This window comes from Solanum verrucosum, unplaced genomic scaffold (assembly GCF_900185275.1).
Source record: "Solanum verrucosum unplaced genomic scaffold, falcon-dt-bn FXZP01000110.1, whole genome shotgun sequence".
Taxonomy (NCBI): Eukaryota; Viridiplantae; Streptophyta; class Magnoliopsida; order Solanales; family Solanaceae; genus Solanum; species Solanum verrucosum.
In genome coordinates, this window is record NW_026020370.1 from 1,456,303 (window position 1) to 1,473,422 (window position 17,120).

At 36.9% G+C, this 17,120-nt stretch overlaps 1 protein-coding gene across 2 annotated transcripts; it reads left to right on the top strand.

The window, feature by feature from the left end:
• Positions 1-249: 249 nt before the first annotated feature.
• On the top strand, positions 250-16,954 carry LOC125838299 (thioredoxin H9-like). Of its 2 annotated transcripts, XM_049517367.1 has the most exons (5): positions 250-428; positions 719-819; positions 4,770-4,925; positions 16,013-16,135; positions 16,392-16,954. In XM_049517367.1, exons 2-5 carry the CDS (start codon positions 802-804, stop codon positions 16,557-16,559), a joined length of 465 nt encoding a protein of 154 aa, XP_049373324.1. In that variant the 5' UTR covers positions 250-428; positions 719-801; the 3' UTR covers positions 16,560-16,954. The 2 variants fall into 2 exon arrangements, with proteins under 2 accessions (XP_049373324.1, XP_049373323.1); XM_049517366.1 differs by lacking the exon at positions 250-428 and having other exon boundaries at positions 714-819.
• The last annotated feature ends 166 nt before the right edge of the window (positions 16,955-17,120 follow it).

Sequence of the window (17,120 nt, forward strand, 5' to 3'; positions counted from 1 at the left end):
TGTGAAATACCTTAATGATTTAATTAATTTAACGTGAAGGGGTATTAATTTTGTGAAATGACATATATTAAGGACCGTTTATTTTTAGTAAAACGACATATATATTTTTAGAATGAAACATTTGATATGTATTTATTATTGATGAAATGAAATGAAATGATGAGTAATTAATAGGCGAATAGTTAAATAGTAAATTATTTGGTTGGATTAAAAGAAAAGAGTTGGTGGTTAATTTTGAGAAATGAAGATAAAGATGTTTGGGTTAATGGGTGGGAAAGCGCGTGAGAGGGCATCATCATCATCATTCTGGTATTCTTCTCCGTCAAAATCAAACAATCTTTTCATAAATCTCATAAACCCATTTATCCCTCTCTTAATCCCTCACCTAATTTTCCTTGCCTCAGGGTTTCTTCACATTAATTATTCAGGTATATTTATTATGCAATTATTTTCTTGCTCAATATATTCTAAAGATCTAATCTTTAGGTTAGTTATTCACGCTGGAGGGCCTGTATATTCTTGAAAAGTAGATTTTAAAAGTAGATTTTTAAAAAAAAATGGGTTTTTTTAGTTTTAGGTCAAGAACCTTATAGTTTGCTTGAATGGGGGTTAAATTTAGTAATATTCAGTAGGAACTGTTTGTTTTAGTGTTGTCTGAAGCCTGAATCCTTCTTGATTAATTCATGCCTCATATTTTTCCCTCTTGTCATTATTTCAGATTTCAGCAAGTGGATTTTGGATTGATACCATCTTCAGGTTACTGCTGCTTTAGATTGTAAGTTGTATTGGTGTCCACTTAAGATGGGGATCTCTGATACGGTAACTTTTTCTACAATTTATTCCCAAGTGAAAGACGTATCCCAAAGTGGAGTTTATGCATCTACTTTGTTTGTGTTCAATTGGCCTTCTCCATCTTTTTTTGTGCCTTTTCATTCTCTTCACTCATGTGTTTGTCTAACAAAGGAACACGCGTTGGAAAAGGACAGACCGAGTAAAATATAAAGCTTGTATATTCGAAAACAATTTGTTAAGTACCTTTACCTTTTAATTGTTTTGCTTTAGTTAATTTGGTTATTGATGTATCCTCCCCAAGCCAGCTAAAAAACTAGGAATGGTATAATCTTCTGGCGAAATTCAGAGTGGATTAAATGGAGGCTCGTATCAGGAGTCTTCTGTGATAAGAAGGTGCCACCAAACTTAAAGGCAAGTTAGTTAGACTGGCTATGTTGTATGGAACAAAATGTTGACCACTCAAGAACTCCCACGTTTAGAACTTGTAAGTTGCGGAAATGAGTATCCTGAGTTGGATGTGTGGACAGAATAGGAGAGGTAAGATTAGAAATAAAGGTATCTGGGAAAAGGTAGGAGTGGTCTCAATGTAGGATAATATGCGGGAAGTGAGGCTTAGTCGCTTGGATTGTTTGAGTATGTGAAGGGGACCAGTATGGAGGTGTGAGAGTTGATTATGGATGGTTACAGGATAGGGAGAGGCACGCAAAAAAATTATTGGGGAGAGGTGATTAGACAAGACAAGACATGACATAGCTCCAACTTACCAAGGATATGACCTTAGAAGATTATGGAGGACACAAATTAGAGTAGAGGGTTAGTTTGGTAGTTGCAAGTTGTCTTGCTTAGTCCTTCATACTAGTAGTCGTAGTATTACATTGGGAGTTTCTTATTATTCCACTTCTGTTACTATTTACTGTTTTTAGCACTTCTATTATCGTATTATTTTGTGGTAGTGATTGTCCTGTTTTTAGTATGCTATGTCATATTTACTTTAGCATTTTGTCTTGATTTCTTCACTCCCCCTTGTTTTATTTCGAATTGCTTTGTAATGCTTTCAATTGAACCAAGGTGGCAAGGTCTATCGAAAAGACTAAAACAGCCTCTATATTTTTGTAGGGGTAAGTGCGTACAACACTACCCTCCCCATACCCCACTTGTGGGATTACACTGGGCGTGTTGTTGTTATTGTTCTATTATCCTGGCAATCACAACTCTTCCATATAGTCTTATTGCCTAGGTAAATGTCTCTCAAGTTCGACCAGAGTAAGAATAGAATTAGAAAGCTCACAAAGAAATTCCAGAGCTAACGTGGAAACAGAGTAAACAAAGCAAAGATCAAGTCAATCAAAGAATTATAGTGCGACATACCAACTTATGGTGTATGCCTGGTCTACCAAACAAAAGTAAAAATGTATGTGCCGTCTTATGAGCTCGCTAAATTGGTGTCATTTGTGATTCCTAATAATCTACATTATAAAGGAATTTCATCTTGTCTCTCAGCATCTGGATACATAAGGAACATTATTACACTTCTAAGGCAGCTTGCAAATAGCTCTAACCATAAAAGAAATCCAAATAAGCCGTTAACTTTTGTCCTTTCGATGGATGGTGTTGGTCTCTTTTTTCTGTTAGTCACCTGCTCAGCAATTTTTTTCCTAGTTAACAATCAAAAAGAACCAAGTGTATTCCTAGTGACATTTGGCAAAGGTGAGTCATATTTTAAGCGAATTTCATTTCTTCTCAAGGCATCCAAAATTGGTGCATTTTTTCTTATTGTTGATCTTTGGTACTAGTCAACTTCAGATTTTAATATGCTGCTGGACTCCAATATTTGTCATCATACACTTCTTGATTCTTTTTTGAGTGTCAATCTTCTTCTATGACTTCTAGTAATGTAACTACTCCCTCGGTTTCAAAAAGAATGACCCAATTTCCTTTTTAGTCTGTTTCAAAAAGAATGACCCCTCTCCTTTTTTTGCAACATTTTAACTTCAACTTTCCACGTGGCATGTTCAAGGCCACAAGATTAAAGGGCATTTTGGTACATTTGACATCACTTTAATTTAGAACCACAAGATCAAAAAGTCTTCTTTCTTTTCTTAAACTCCGGTCCAAGTCAAAGTAGATCATTCTTTTTTAAACAAAGGGAGTATCATTTTATTTTCTTTTTATTTTAGCATCACAACATCTTTATCCAAACTTTTCAGTCAACTAGTTTTTTGATACGTGTGTTGCACGTGTATATCAAATTATGTATAAGTGATATATCTAAGATCAATCAACTGTTGTCTGTCACGTCAATGTGTTCCTTCACAATACAAAGAATAATTGAAAAATAATTTGTCAAAGTCCCTCACAAAGGTCCCCCTGAAGAAAAATTTGATGCACAATCAAATTTAATCATGACCAAATACAAGCTTTCAAAATTATGTGTCATCCTATTCATTTTTTAGGGGGTGGGGAGGCTTAGCAATGTATATATCTATCAGATTACAATTACAAAATGCATCATTACTTAAGCAAATAATAATTTTTTTCCATGAAGCAATTAACCTATAAAAGAGTCATTATAAAATGTGCACTAACTTTGAATTTGAAAGAAACATATTTTTAAGTCTTGTATATTTCGTAGATCATGACTTCTAATGCTATAATGTTTTCATAAGTAAAATTTTACTTCATGTGAAAAAAATATACATTATTTTGGTAGTTCTACTTTGGTCCTCATTATGATTAAACTTGAGATGGTTAGGTAGAGATAAAAATCTTGTAGGCTATTTACCTTAAACCTTGCTCAAGCCTATAAAAAGGGACACATATTCCCTTGATAAGGGCACCTCAATGATTCCTTAAATTCCCTTGAACTTCGAACTTAAGCAACAACTGCAAATCACACTTAGAAAATTGATAGTTTAAAAATGACAGGAAACCCCACTATATATAGCCAACAAAGAGTAGTATGAACAAATGTTTGTTGTGCCTTATCGAAAAAGTCACAATCCTTCGGAAAAGTCACAACTTTTAAAAAAAAGTCGCAACCCTTCGAATAAGTCCCTACCTTCTAATGTGAAAAGGTGTGTGCTTTTAATATAATATAAATAAATTAATAAATATAACTATAAAATATAGAAAATATACTAAATTGGATGTTTTTTGTTGGGCATTCAAGTTAGAGGGTGTTTTTAGTTTGGGATATTATAGCAATTTAATATTCATGTTATGGGGTGTTTTTAGTTGAAGGTATTATAGTAATTTAGCATTCAAGTTAAGGAGTTCATGCTTTCAGATAGTTCTTTGAAACTTAAATATTGCACTTATTGTGCTTTTGTCAACTAGAACTTTCAGAAACATAGTTGCATAATGGTTGTGATCACCCTTGCTGAAAGGAAAAAAAATGTAAAACTATATAGCTGCATATAATGAGAAAAGATATATCTTGGCAACCTTTTTTTATGACCGAGAAATCCCTGAGGAAAGAATGACACACAATTCGAAACTCAGTGGATATTGGGTGCACCCTTCTACACTTGGTCCACTAAGTACCAGGATTTTGCTTGCGTTAAGGTTTGAATCCATGACGTGCGCCTAACCAACACATCACATGCGTAGCTCTTACCATTAGACCAAAGCTCTGGGGTCTACTACCCAGGATGTATCTTGAAAGTTTAACAACTCAAAACATATAGTACCCATAACAACTATGCAAATTAGATTGATGGGAAGCAGAAAACAATAAACATAGACCTTTTATTCTGAAACAACAAAACCCACCTACATATAATACACAAAAAGTAAAAAATGAGTTGAACCTTGATCAGTCTTTTAAGTCTTATTTGCAGATTGATCAATATGTTTATCTATATAACACTATTTCTTTGTTGATGAATGAATTGGATTCCATGTCTACCCAATTTTTTTTAGAGGAAGTACATTAGTATGAAAGAGCTTTTATGTTATATTGTACGTTATTTTTCCAGGTACGTAGCCTTTTTCCCTGTATCAAGTCACACTCCACAAGTGATGGTGATGATTCTACCCATAATGTCGAGTTTGCTGGTGGAAATGTGTCCCTTATTACTACAAAAGAAAGCTGGGATCAGAAGTTGGCAGAAGCAAAAAAAGAGGGCAAAATTGTGAGAATCGTTACTTGGCTCTCTCTCTCTCTCTCTCCCTCCCTCCCTGCCATGTTATACATGTATCCCTGTGTCATATGAGAATTTTTTATTAAATGGTCAATCAAGTAATAGAGGAAACTTGAATTATTTGAATTGCATCCATTATATTCCAAAAGTTGAAGAAACTTGAATTTTTACTTTTTGCTTGATTACACAAGAAACTTGAATTTTTATGTAGACACTTATTGGAAAAATGTGCTTTTGCATTGGTGATAGACTTGAGCATTTGGTACTTGATTGAGGAATAGAAGCATGTACCAAGTTGACTATGCAAAATGTACATTTTTTTTATAAGGTTAACTGGTATTATTTATAAACAAAAGGAGTACACCAATAGTGTGCTCCTAAGTAGTTACATCAAAAGTATGGAGGGACATCCAAAACAAAATCTATCACCTATATCCTTTATAGTCTATCTAAAAACAGAATAATGTCCCCTATATCCTTAGGTACAGATTGAATACACCAAAATTAGAAGGTTGCTAAACAGTTCATCTTCATACTTTGGAAGGAAATGCTCTTGTTCTCAAAACATCTCTGATTTCTCTCCTTCCAAATTGTCCACCATATGCATGCAAGGACAATCTTCCATCTCTCCTTGTGTCCTGTCTGATTTCCAGTATGCTAGAACTTCTACAGTATGTCTTGGCATGGCCCATCTAATACCCCTGAGGTTGATGAACCATTGCCATAGTTTCTCAGTCACTTTACAGTGTAAAAAAAGATGGTTTACCGTCTCTATTTCAGCTTCACAAAAAAAAACATCTGGAGCATAACTGCCTTCCCCGTTTCATAAGGTTGTCCCGAGTCAGAACTGCTTGATGTGCAACTAGCCAGGTGAAACAGGCCTCCTTGTGAGGTATCTTCCCTTTCCAGATCATCTTCCAAGGCCAACCTTCCTTGGTTTCAATTGCGATATCCAGTAGCTTGTAGGCTGATTTCACCTTGAACGTGCCATCTTTGTCCATCTTCCATAGCAATCTATCTTCCTCAAAGTTAAGGCTCTTAGCTTGTTCCAAAGTATTGTAGAACTGAATCATTCTCTCCACTTCCCAGTCATTGAGGAATCTTCCGAAGGACTGATTCCAACGTTGTGCATTTTTGACCTCTTAGATTGTAGCTAGGTTCTGTTGATTGAGGTTATAGATGTCCGGAAACTGTTGCCTCAGAGGTGTTTGCCCCACCCATACATCATTCCAGAACATGGTCTTTCCGCCATAACCCACTTTGATCACAGAATTACCCCACAATTTTGGCCATTGATTTCTGATAGCTCTCCATAGTCCCATTTCATAAGGAATTTTAACTTCTAGAGTAGTCCATGGTCCTTCCCTACCATATCTTGCAATGATGATGTCCTTCCACAGGCCCTGTCATCTGCTGCCAGTCTCCATAGCCATTTTAACAGAAGGCTCTTGTTTTGTGCTTTCAAGTTCTTAATTCCTAGACCTCCCTCTTTTTTGTTGGTTATAACAACCTCCCACTTGATCAAGTGATACTTCTTCTCCCCTTCACCATTACCTTGCCAGAAAAAATTTCTTCTGATAGCATCCAACTTTTTGATGATCTTCCCATGAATGGGAAAAAGGGACATCATGAGTAACAATATCCAGAAGATGAAGATGAAATGCTTAGTTTTGTTTCATTTTCGGTGTAAATAGGAGTATAGGGAAGATCTAGAATCAATTATGGATGTATTAAGATCTTTGTAAATTTTTGTTAAAAGGGTTGTAGATCTTTTGGATACTCCTCCTTGATTGTAATTAGGAAACCTGTAACTTGTTGTGGCAGGTTTCTGTTTTTTTGGAAATAGAATACAAGTTGTTACCTTCTCAAAAAAAAAAGGGACATCATGTAAGTTGGCATGGCATCAAGAACACTATTGATTAGGGTGACTCTGCCACCCAAAGATAAGTATTGACTTCTCCAGTTAACTAGCTTCTTTTCACACTTTTCCACCACAGAGTTCCATATGTTCATGGACTTACTCTTAGCTCCCAGAGGCATTCCGAGATAGGTGGTGGGAAGTTCCCCTATCTTACCACCTAAAATGTCTGCCAAAGTACTGATCTCTGGGACCTCATTCACAGGGTAGATAAAGCTCTTTCCCCAATTTATATGAAGTCCAAAAACTGCTTCAAACTATATGAAGATAACCCTTAGATGCTTTAGTTGCTCCTTCTCTGCATCACAAAATACTAAAGTGTCATCAGCATATTGTAAATGGGATATATTTTGTCAAAAAAAATATTGTAAATGGGATATAGACATTCCCAGAGAGTTTCCTTCATTCACAATGAAACCCCTGATTCTGTTGTTGTGCATATTACTTAAACCTTCCATGGCCAAAATGAAGAGAAAAGGAGAGAAGGGATCTCCTTGTCTCAATCCTCTCTCAGAAGGAAAGAAACCAGTTGGGGAGCCATTGATCAAAACTGAAAACTTCACTGTAGTCAGAACCTCACCCATTTTATCCCGGTGTTGCCAAACCCCATCCTCCTTAATGTTCTCCACATATGTTCCCAATTTCAGTGATCATAGGCTTTTTCTATATCTACCTTGCATAAAATTCCTGGAACTTTGGATTTGTATCTCATGTCCACACATTCATTATCCACCAAGATTGCATCCATAATTTGCCTGTCATTTATGAATGCCATTTGCTCATCTACTAGCTTTGGCATAACTCTCTTGAGTCTGTTAAAATCTTTGTAATGATTTTGTAGATATTCTCAATCAAGTTAATTGGCCTGAAATCTTTCAATTCAGTTGCACCCACCTTTTTGGGAATCAGGCCTATGAAAGTGGCATTGAAACTTTTTTCAAAGTAGCCCTGATCATGAAAATTCTGAATTGCAGCCACCAATTCCTGTTTTACCTCTTCCCAACACTGTTTGAAGAAAGCCATTGTGAAACCATCAGGGCCTGGTGCCTTATCCCCTGTACATGAAAATACACAATTTTTAATGTCCTGCTCTTCAAATTGGGCTTGCAGAGCTGCATTGTCTACTTCATTGATCCTAGATTGAACTGAGGTCTCCAGACTTCTGTCTCACTGTAGAGTTTTTGGTAAAAAGTAGTAACTTCATCTCTGATCTCAGCTGGTTCGGTCACACTGGAGTCATTGATGATCAGTTTATCAATATTGTTATATCTCTTATGGCAGTTAGCCATTCTATGGAAGAACTTTGAGTTCATGTCCCCTTCTTTGAGCCGCAAGGCCCTAGATCTTTGCCTCCAAGCCACTTCCTCTCTCTTGGCATTATCTTCAAACTCTACTTTCAATACTGCTCTTAAATAGGACTCATCATTAGATAGAGTTCTCTGGTCTTGTATCAAGTCCAGCTCAGTTAGCTGGTTAAGGATGCTCTGTTTTTGCATACCTGGGTTGCCATGTACTATTTTACTCCACTCTTTCAACTTATCTTTCAGTAACTTCAACTTGCAGGCTAAAATATAATCCGGTCTTCCCACATAAATTACAGAGTTCGACCATTCTTAAACTCTTTCATTAAAATCTTTAGTCTGCGGCCACCAATTCTCAAACTTAAAATAAAAGTTTGATCTCTCCCAGTTGCCACATACCAACAACAGTGGGTTATGGTCAGAAGTTACTCTAGGTAAGATTGATTGTTTAATATTTCTAAAGGCTACTTCCCACTCTTCGGATATCAGAAATCTATCTAATCTTGCTGCAATGTCATGTCCATCCCCTTTCCTCCATGTGAATCTGCCACCTACAAGTGGTAAATCTTGTAATTCCATGTCCTCCATAAATTCAGAAAATTCTTCCATCTCCTTATTGAATCTGTTGCAGTTTTTCTTCTCAGATGGGAACCGCACTACATTAAAGTCCTAGCCACCACCCAAGGTCCATTAAATAGACCCCTCACTGCCCCCAACTCTCCCCATACTTCTTCTCTTTCTTCTCTATTATCTGGAGCATAAACACCAGAAAAATGCCATCCTAAGTCTTGTGTTTTCCCTGTGAACTTACAAGTGATGTTGTAAGCCCCTACTGCACATACTTCCCCCTCCCAGATACTACTATCCCACAAGATAATGATGCCACCTCTTGTCCCCCGTGCCTCTAGTTGTGCATATTTCACCTTCCTATTTGTCCACAAATCTTTTACAATCCTGCTTATATCTCCCTTGATTTTTGACTCCTGGAAACAATATACATTTGCCCTACATTTATTCATCAAGTTTTTGATTTGCAGCCTCTTACTTGGATCATTGAGGCCCCTCACATTCCATGATACTATGTTAACCTTCATTTAAATCGTCTATAAAGCAACCCCCCCTACTCCTTGTTCCATAGCTCACAAAATAACTCTTTGGTTTCAAATTCTTGAGTTCTTTCGGGACCTTTCCTATTGGGGTTATAGGAACTATGGCTCCCACCCCTTCTCAATTGTTTGTCTCTTACTGTCGATCGCCATGAAGAGGTTCAAGGCCACTTCTTCACATCCAATGAAGTGTACCCCAAATTTTTTGCTAAGTCTAATTATGTTTTGTTGGACCCATGATGAAATTTCATTCTCCGTTGATGTATCAGTTCCATGCTCGTTAGAATTTAGTGGTAGAATGTCCTCAATTGTGCTTTCCCCCTCTGCCTTCTGATCCAATTGCATGTCACTTAACGTTTGAGTCTCCTGATCTGTTCTTTCTTCTGTGTGGATGATGGACATATCATCGTCATCTCTCAGGATTGCACCAAATTCAAAATTTTCCCTCTCATCTCCCAATTCAAGTGGAGTTAGGGCACCTTCTCTGTCCTGTTCCATAAGAAGTCTGTGATTTGCTTCTATTTCATCGTTTAGTGGCTCAGAAATCCTTTCACTGTTATTGGGCTTCTTTTGATTTAACTGTGCAGCGTGTTGGGCCAGTGGGTCTGGGCCCAACATTTTGATTTCTTTTCCTTTATGTTCCTCCAGGGCACGTGCCCCTTTAAAGAATTCAAAAACTTTTGAAGACCCCACATGGTTATTCCTGCCCCCAGCTGTCAAGAGCGTGGATTTCGCTGCCCTCCCTTGTGTATTACCTGCTGGGTCGAGACTTAGGCCCTTCTGTCACCTACGAACTCAAGGTCTTCTTCTCCGACCAGAACCTCGTCGGTGTCTCATCCCATATTTGTAAGATAAACCCATTGCCCCCGAAAACTACCTTCACCTCCTTCGGAATGGGCTTTCCGTTGTTTTTGACAAGTATTCTTGCCCATTTGAGGTGGTTGCGTAGTTCCGTCTCCTCTATTTTCACCCATCCCCCACAAAGATCTCCTACTGCTTTGAACCAGTGTTATTAAAAGCGAAAAGCGCAAAAAAGCTCTAAGGTCCATGCGGGCTTTAAGCGCAAAGTGCAAATAAAGCGTGGGCTTTAATGAAAAAAGGCGCAAAGGGAGAAAAAAATAAAATGTGTATGTTTAGTCCAAAACTAATAATTGTAAACATGAATGACAAATATATGACCAAAGAAATTGAATTTTTTTAATGATAAAGTGAAATATCAATTGTTTAGTGTCACTTCTTCATAAGAGGCTCATTGACAAGGAAAAGTTTGTCTTAGAACTTTGATGACGGCACTGAAGCGCACATAAAGCGAGGCGAAGCGCTTAACACGTTTTGAGCCTCGCTTTAGGGCTTAAGCGCGCTTAAAGCGCGCCTTTGATAACACTGCTTTGAACACATTTTGTGACCACATGTAGAGGGAGGCCCACCAATCTGATCCAAGAGTGATTGATTTTTACTCTTGATTGAGTTGCACCCGCAGTCGGCGTCCACCATTGTAGCCGTATGCTCTGGTTCATCCATAGCCATCTTCCTTTGAGAATATGCTCAGCAACAGTGATGGAGGAGAATTCAAAAAGGAAGTGATTGTGTCTCATCTCGTAGATGTTGAGGCCATAAGCTTGGGTCCAATTTTTGCTCGCCCATCTTCGAACTTCCGACAGGGTTGGGTTCTCAGATCCATTTTCTGGAAAGCTGCCAACAAGACTTCTCCCTAAGAGCTCATTTTGATTTTGGTTGGATTATCCGTCAATAATGATGGTGTCTTCTTCCTCCTCTATGATGGCTGTTTCGATCTCTCTAGAAGACCATTTGCTCCTCCTGATAGTTTTTGCATATGGAATCTCTTTATCAATCTTCTTGTAATTCTTACTAGGTGTCTTACATGCTTTGTAATAAATGAATTTTTCAATTTTGGTGGCCAAGTTCCACCAACCAGCATTGAATGTGATTTCAGGAATTATTATTACAGCTCTGTTCTTTCCTTGTATGTTGATAATGCTTATATATCTCCCTTTGTTGTTAAAGTTCCTTGCACAAAATACATTTGACACATGATCCTGCCTTTTCCATCTTCTGACTACGTTTCCTTTCACCTTTGATGCTTCCTTGAGAATCGAACAAATCCATTCCATCGTTTTTTTACTAAAGCTTGTTCTGCTCATCATGTTTCTTCCTCTCTCAGTCCAGTCGTACCATGTCTCTGCTCGAGATACATCTCTTGCTACATCAAAAGACTTGAAACCCATTGCGAAGAAGATCATATCTTCCTCCATTATCTAGTAGTATGAGGGAAGGAGTGGTTGGGAATGGAAGAAAAGAGAACAGAAGAGAGAAGATGAGGGAGGATTCCGGTGACAGAAGTTTGCCGGAGGGGGTTCTGCCCTCCTCCTTTAGGAGAGAGAAAAGATTTGGGGTATCGTGCCTGGGAGCATTTTCTCAAATCATGAGTAATCAGTTCATATATTTGGCCACTAAAAGACTGATATCAGCAATAAGATTGTGGCCCTACTGCTTGGGGCCAGACATTGTGAGGCTTTCAACTTTGCACTCTTATCATAAATTTGTATGTTGGGATTTTAGAAGAGATAAAGATCCAACTCTCCCTTGCTTAGATCTTCTCTTCGACTCACCAAAGAGCTTCCACCGTCAACAAGAAACCGACCAGTACCTCACTAGCAATTCTCTCTAGTCCTTTTTTTTTTAATGACATTGTGGTGCTGTTGACATTTTAGGAGAATGGAGGGGTTTTGGTTTCATCATTATAAGTAAATTCAATTGAAAGGCTTCACTTGTTTGTTTGATGAACCTAAGTTTAATGGAGTTGACAATTAACACTATTAGCTAGGTTTCTTAACAATTAATTTCTCACTCCACATGATCCGACTCTTAACTATCAACAATAACAACAACAAACCCTGTGGCGGTGTGGTCTGGAGAGGATAAAGTGTACGCAGACCTTACCCTACTTTGAGAAGATATAGAGTGTTTTAGATAGACCCTCGGCTCAAAGAACGATAAAAAAGAGGCAATAGCAACAAGCAGAAACAACAACAAAATAATAAGATAGCTGAGGCTAATAGAACATGTAGATATGATGAAAAACAAGAATAATACTAATTAGGCTTAAGTCATGAGCAGCCCCTTAAAGATGTCCGCATAATTCACTTAGACACCTCAACTAAGACTATGCCTATTGAAAATTATAAAAAAAAAATTGTTTAAAATTATTTCAAACACTTTTTATATCTAATTTTTTTTAAAAAGAAAAAGAAAAAAATGAAAATGTCAACCTATTCTACCCAACCCCACCCCTACCCAACCCCGGTTCATCTTCATCTTCTTCCCAAACACATTCTTTCTCAAATCACAAAACCTAATTCTTTTCAAATAACTTGAAGATTAACTTTAAAAATATATATATATACATTTTCATACTAAGAGTGAAGAAGAAAGAAAATTTTGCCAACGGTTATTCATTTCTACATCGATGACAAAATGAAATTGATAGCTCAAAAATTAATTCTTTCAATTTTTTGAATATCATTTTTGATAAATTTAATGGGTTTATATATGAATTTGCGTAAAAATCTTTGTTCGAAAATTTTGATAAACAAATATCGGCTAACTTTTTTTATACGTAAAAATCATTTATCTTCTTTTTTCTTCTTCATATTTGTTCCTTATTTTTATGAGATTTGAAATAAATCATACGAAAGAAAGTCTTACTTTCTTTCAAATCTGAATCTTCATAATTGATTTTCATTTATCTTCATATTTGAAAGAAATAATATTCTTTTTTTTATAAAAAAGAAAGAAAAACAATGTTAGAGCTAAAATGAAGAATGTTTTGCAAACTAAAGTATGAAGAAGATGATAGGTAGGGAGTGGGGTCCTTTTCTTTTTTGAAAAAAGTGTAAATGAAAGAAGAAAAATATTTTTAAGTTAATTATAATGCCAAGTGTCAATAAAAGAAGAAAAAATGTAAAAAAAAATTCAAAAAGACACTATTTTGAATCTTTTCACGCGCTTCAGGGAAGTGCAAAACACATTTTTTGCCATATCAGCGTTTTGTGTTTAATAGGTACATGTTTTGAACAATTTAGGTGTTCAATAGGTACAAGTCTTAGTTGAGGTGTCTTAAGTGAATTATGCGGACAACTTTAAGGGGCGGTCGATGACTTAAGCCTGCTAATTATGTTGCTCGGACTCTTCAAAAATGTAACAGGTGTGTTTCGGATTCTTAAAAGTAGTGTTTTTTTTTGGAGAAGCCAATACGAGTGTGGTATCGAAAGCGAAGAGTCCGCTCAACTTAGAATACTAATGCATAGAGAAAGTGAAAGAAATATGTCCAACTACCTCCTAAACCTCTCCCTGATTCTCAACCTCCAAACCTTCCTATCAAGGGTCATGTTCCTGATGAGCTAAAGTTGCATCATATCATGCCTAATCACCTCACCCCTTTACTTCTTCGACCTACCTGTCCTCAAATGCACTATGGTCAACCTCTCACATATCATAACCAAGGCATCTACACATCTCCACTTCACATGCCCGAACTATCTCAATTTCAGTTTCCGCATCTTGTCCTCCACGAGAGCCACTTACACCATGTCTCGAATATCCTCATTTCTAATCTTATCTCTCCTAGTATGTTCACATATCCCCCTCAACATCCTCATCTTCTCATCTTTTGGATATGAGAGTTTTTAATTGTCCAACACTTCGGCTCATATAACATAGTCAGGCTAACCACCATCCTATAGAACTTACCTTCAATTCTGGGTGGCACATTCTTATCACACTGAATAACGAATGCGAGCCTCCATTTCACTCCCTACCCTAATACAGTGTGTGACATCCTCGTCAATCTCTATATTACCTTGGATTATTGTCCCCAAGTACTTGAAATTTTCTTCTATTAGGGATGACCTGCGTGCCAAGCTTCACGTCCATTCCGCTTTATGAGTCACATCACTGAACTTGCACTCCAAGTCTTGCTCAACTTGAATGAAACCCTTCGACTTCAACGTCTATCTCCAAACCTCCACCTTGCATTAACTCCTTAGTCAATAACTATCAATTGGTAAGGAATGTGTTAAAGTTTGGGTTTGTCGATTTAACAAATCTTGGATGAATTATCAACTTGATTTGTAAAAGTTGGGGACTTTGACTGAGGATATGTGATTAATGAAAAATTTCAGTCTTGGAGTTGACAATCAACACTATTAGCTAGGTTTCTAACGAATTACTTGCTCAGTCCAGATAAAATGACTCGATAACTATCAATTGCCAAGAATATGTTGAAGTTTGGTTTGGTAGATCTAAAGTCAATCTTGAGTGATTTATCAGATTGATATGTAAAGCTTAGTGCTTTGGCTGAGGATATGCAATTACGGAAAAATTCTGTCTTGGGGTTGACTCCATGTACAGTCATCTTGGGCAACTTGTGATTACTATAAGGATGGGGAAACATTCACTATATATACATTGGAGAGAACTTCACAATCCATAGCCACATGCTCAGTTATTGCTTGTGAAGATACATGTGTCTTTTTGTCTATATATATTCCTTGGACTGATATCACTGTTTAAAATTCTGTGGCTCGTCTTCTCCCATAAATTTATTTTCATGCTATGGAGAAATTGTATATGCTAGGATAAATCAAAGTTTTAGGGAAATGACATGTAAAGTGACTTGAGGATGTGTTATTATGTTTTGCTTTCTGGAAGGAAATGAATAGCGACCATGTGGATTTTGCTTTCAGCACTATTACGAACAGGTGTTAGGCCTTCCATTTATTGAGTTCACAGTTTTCTTTGTACTTTATTACGCCTCTTTTTCTGTGTTTTCTTAGACGGGTATTTCTTGAATGGCTTTGTGAGAAAAAAAATTGGGCTTGTTTTGCATTTATTTTCTTATCATATTTTTCAAGCATTCCTTGAGCCAAGGGTCTATCAGAAACAACCTCTCTACCTCTGAGGTAGAGGCATACACTCAACCCTTCCCAGACCCCAATGTGTGGGATTATACTGGGTATGTTGTTGTTGCTTATTTTCAAAAAAAGAGTTAATTACTGTCTAGTTAAATACTTTTTGAAATCTTGGGCACTTCATAGGAATAGTTGATGTTTGAGTCCTTTCCTCTCTACAGTATAACATATAACAGAAATATGAAAGAGGAGGTCAGCCATGTCAATTTGGGAATCTGAAATTATGATGGGGGATTTCCCCTCGAGATCTCTACAGGTCCACATCAATATCGGCTTTTCTTCCCAGGACTATGTTTGGTTCTTATTAAGTAATGTAATAACATGGTGGTAGTTGCATGAAAGTTGTGAATGTTGATTCTCCAGAAGGAGAGTACACTGTCATATTTACCATTCACTTGCTCGGATGCAGATCTACAGTGATCCCTAACATTTTCACTGTGAACTTGCCAAAACTTGAATGTGTGTCTTACCAATATCATATAAACTTACACCTGCGTGCATGTAACTTAATCCTCTAGCCCAGCTGCACTAAATTCAAAAGACGTTAAAAAAACAATATTCAAGGCACTTTTAACTCTAATGCTACCAACTTAAGGTTTTCCTCTCACCACACTGTTTGCACACATGCGAAGTGAGAAGGATACTAACAGAATGGTGCAGCGGTTTCCACATATGGATCCTTTGCCTTTTGCTTGCTTAAAATTTTACATTTTTGCTGGCTTTGGCATTTTGGACCTTTCTTACGCAAGTGAAATTTTGGCAGGTTATTGCAAATTTCAGTGCTTCATGGTGTGGTCCATGTAGAATGATTTCTCCATTCTACTGTGAGCTGTCTGAGAAATATCTTTCTCTGATGTTTCTAACAGTCGATGTTGATGAGCTTACGGTAAGTAGCAAAAATTTCAGTGTTCAATCCTATACCCTTCTGCATCCCAACTATCTAACTCTTTTGGTCTTGCTATTTTTTTTTTTAAAAAAATTATTTCTACTCTATTAAGACTGGCAATTCTGGGAGATAAATGAACAAGACTTGAATGTGTAATACGATGCAAACATTCGTATGATAAGAGTATTTGTTGGATTGTTTTGCTATAGTAATGTGAAAGTTTTGACAGCTAATTTTCGTTGTTTGTTTGGTTCAGGAATTTAGTTCATCCTGGGATATCAAAGCAACTCCAACCTTCTTTTTCCTCAAGGATGGGGAGCAGATTGACAAACTCGTAGGAGCCAATAAACCAGAGCTACAGAAGAAGATAACCACAGTTGCAGACACACATGTAGCATGCGAGCCACAGCCGCAGCCACAGTAATTGCAATTGGAGGTGTGAATTGTCTTTAAAATCCCTGCTTTCCAGTTTTTCTCAAGAAATTCAGGTCTCCAATAGGTGTGTCCTTCGTTTCTTTGCATTGCTGCCAATATGTTGTATAGTTGTTGTACATTGAGCCACTACAAATTTGGGGACATCTTGTGTGTGTGTGTGTGTATGTATGTATGTTAAAAAACTGAAGGCAGTCCAGTCCCAATATTCAACCCCTTCCCCCAATCAACTAAAAAACATGAAAAGAATGATGTGATTGGAATAAATTAAGGCTTGTTTATTTGAATCATTATGATCTTGAAAGAAGCATGAAGTTGTATGTATGCAAACAAGTTTGTGCCATAATGTGATCCGCTGGTATATTTTTGTAAAGGAAATTTCAAATTAATTCTTGGGATAGTTTTCAAATATATATGATAAAGTAATTACTTTACAACAAATGTAGTCATGGTTTTATTAACATAAAAATAATAAAAATAGTCAAAAGTCATAAAAAGTATACATTGACTATATAATATTGCTCCCCCAATACATTGATTATATACTCAAAAA

Excerpts from the sequence above, each read along its gene's own strand:
- LOC125838299 (XM_049517367.1), top strand. Across the intron at positions 4,926-16,012 it reads CAAAAAAAGAGGGCAAAATT|GTTATTGCAAATTTCAGTGC; the intron begins GTGAGAATCGTT and ends AAATTTTGGCAG. Across the intron at positions 16,136-16,391 it reads TCGATGTTGATGAGCTTACG|GAATTTAGTTCATCCTGGGA; the intron begins GTAAGTAGCAAA and ends TGTTTGGTTCAG.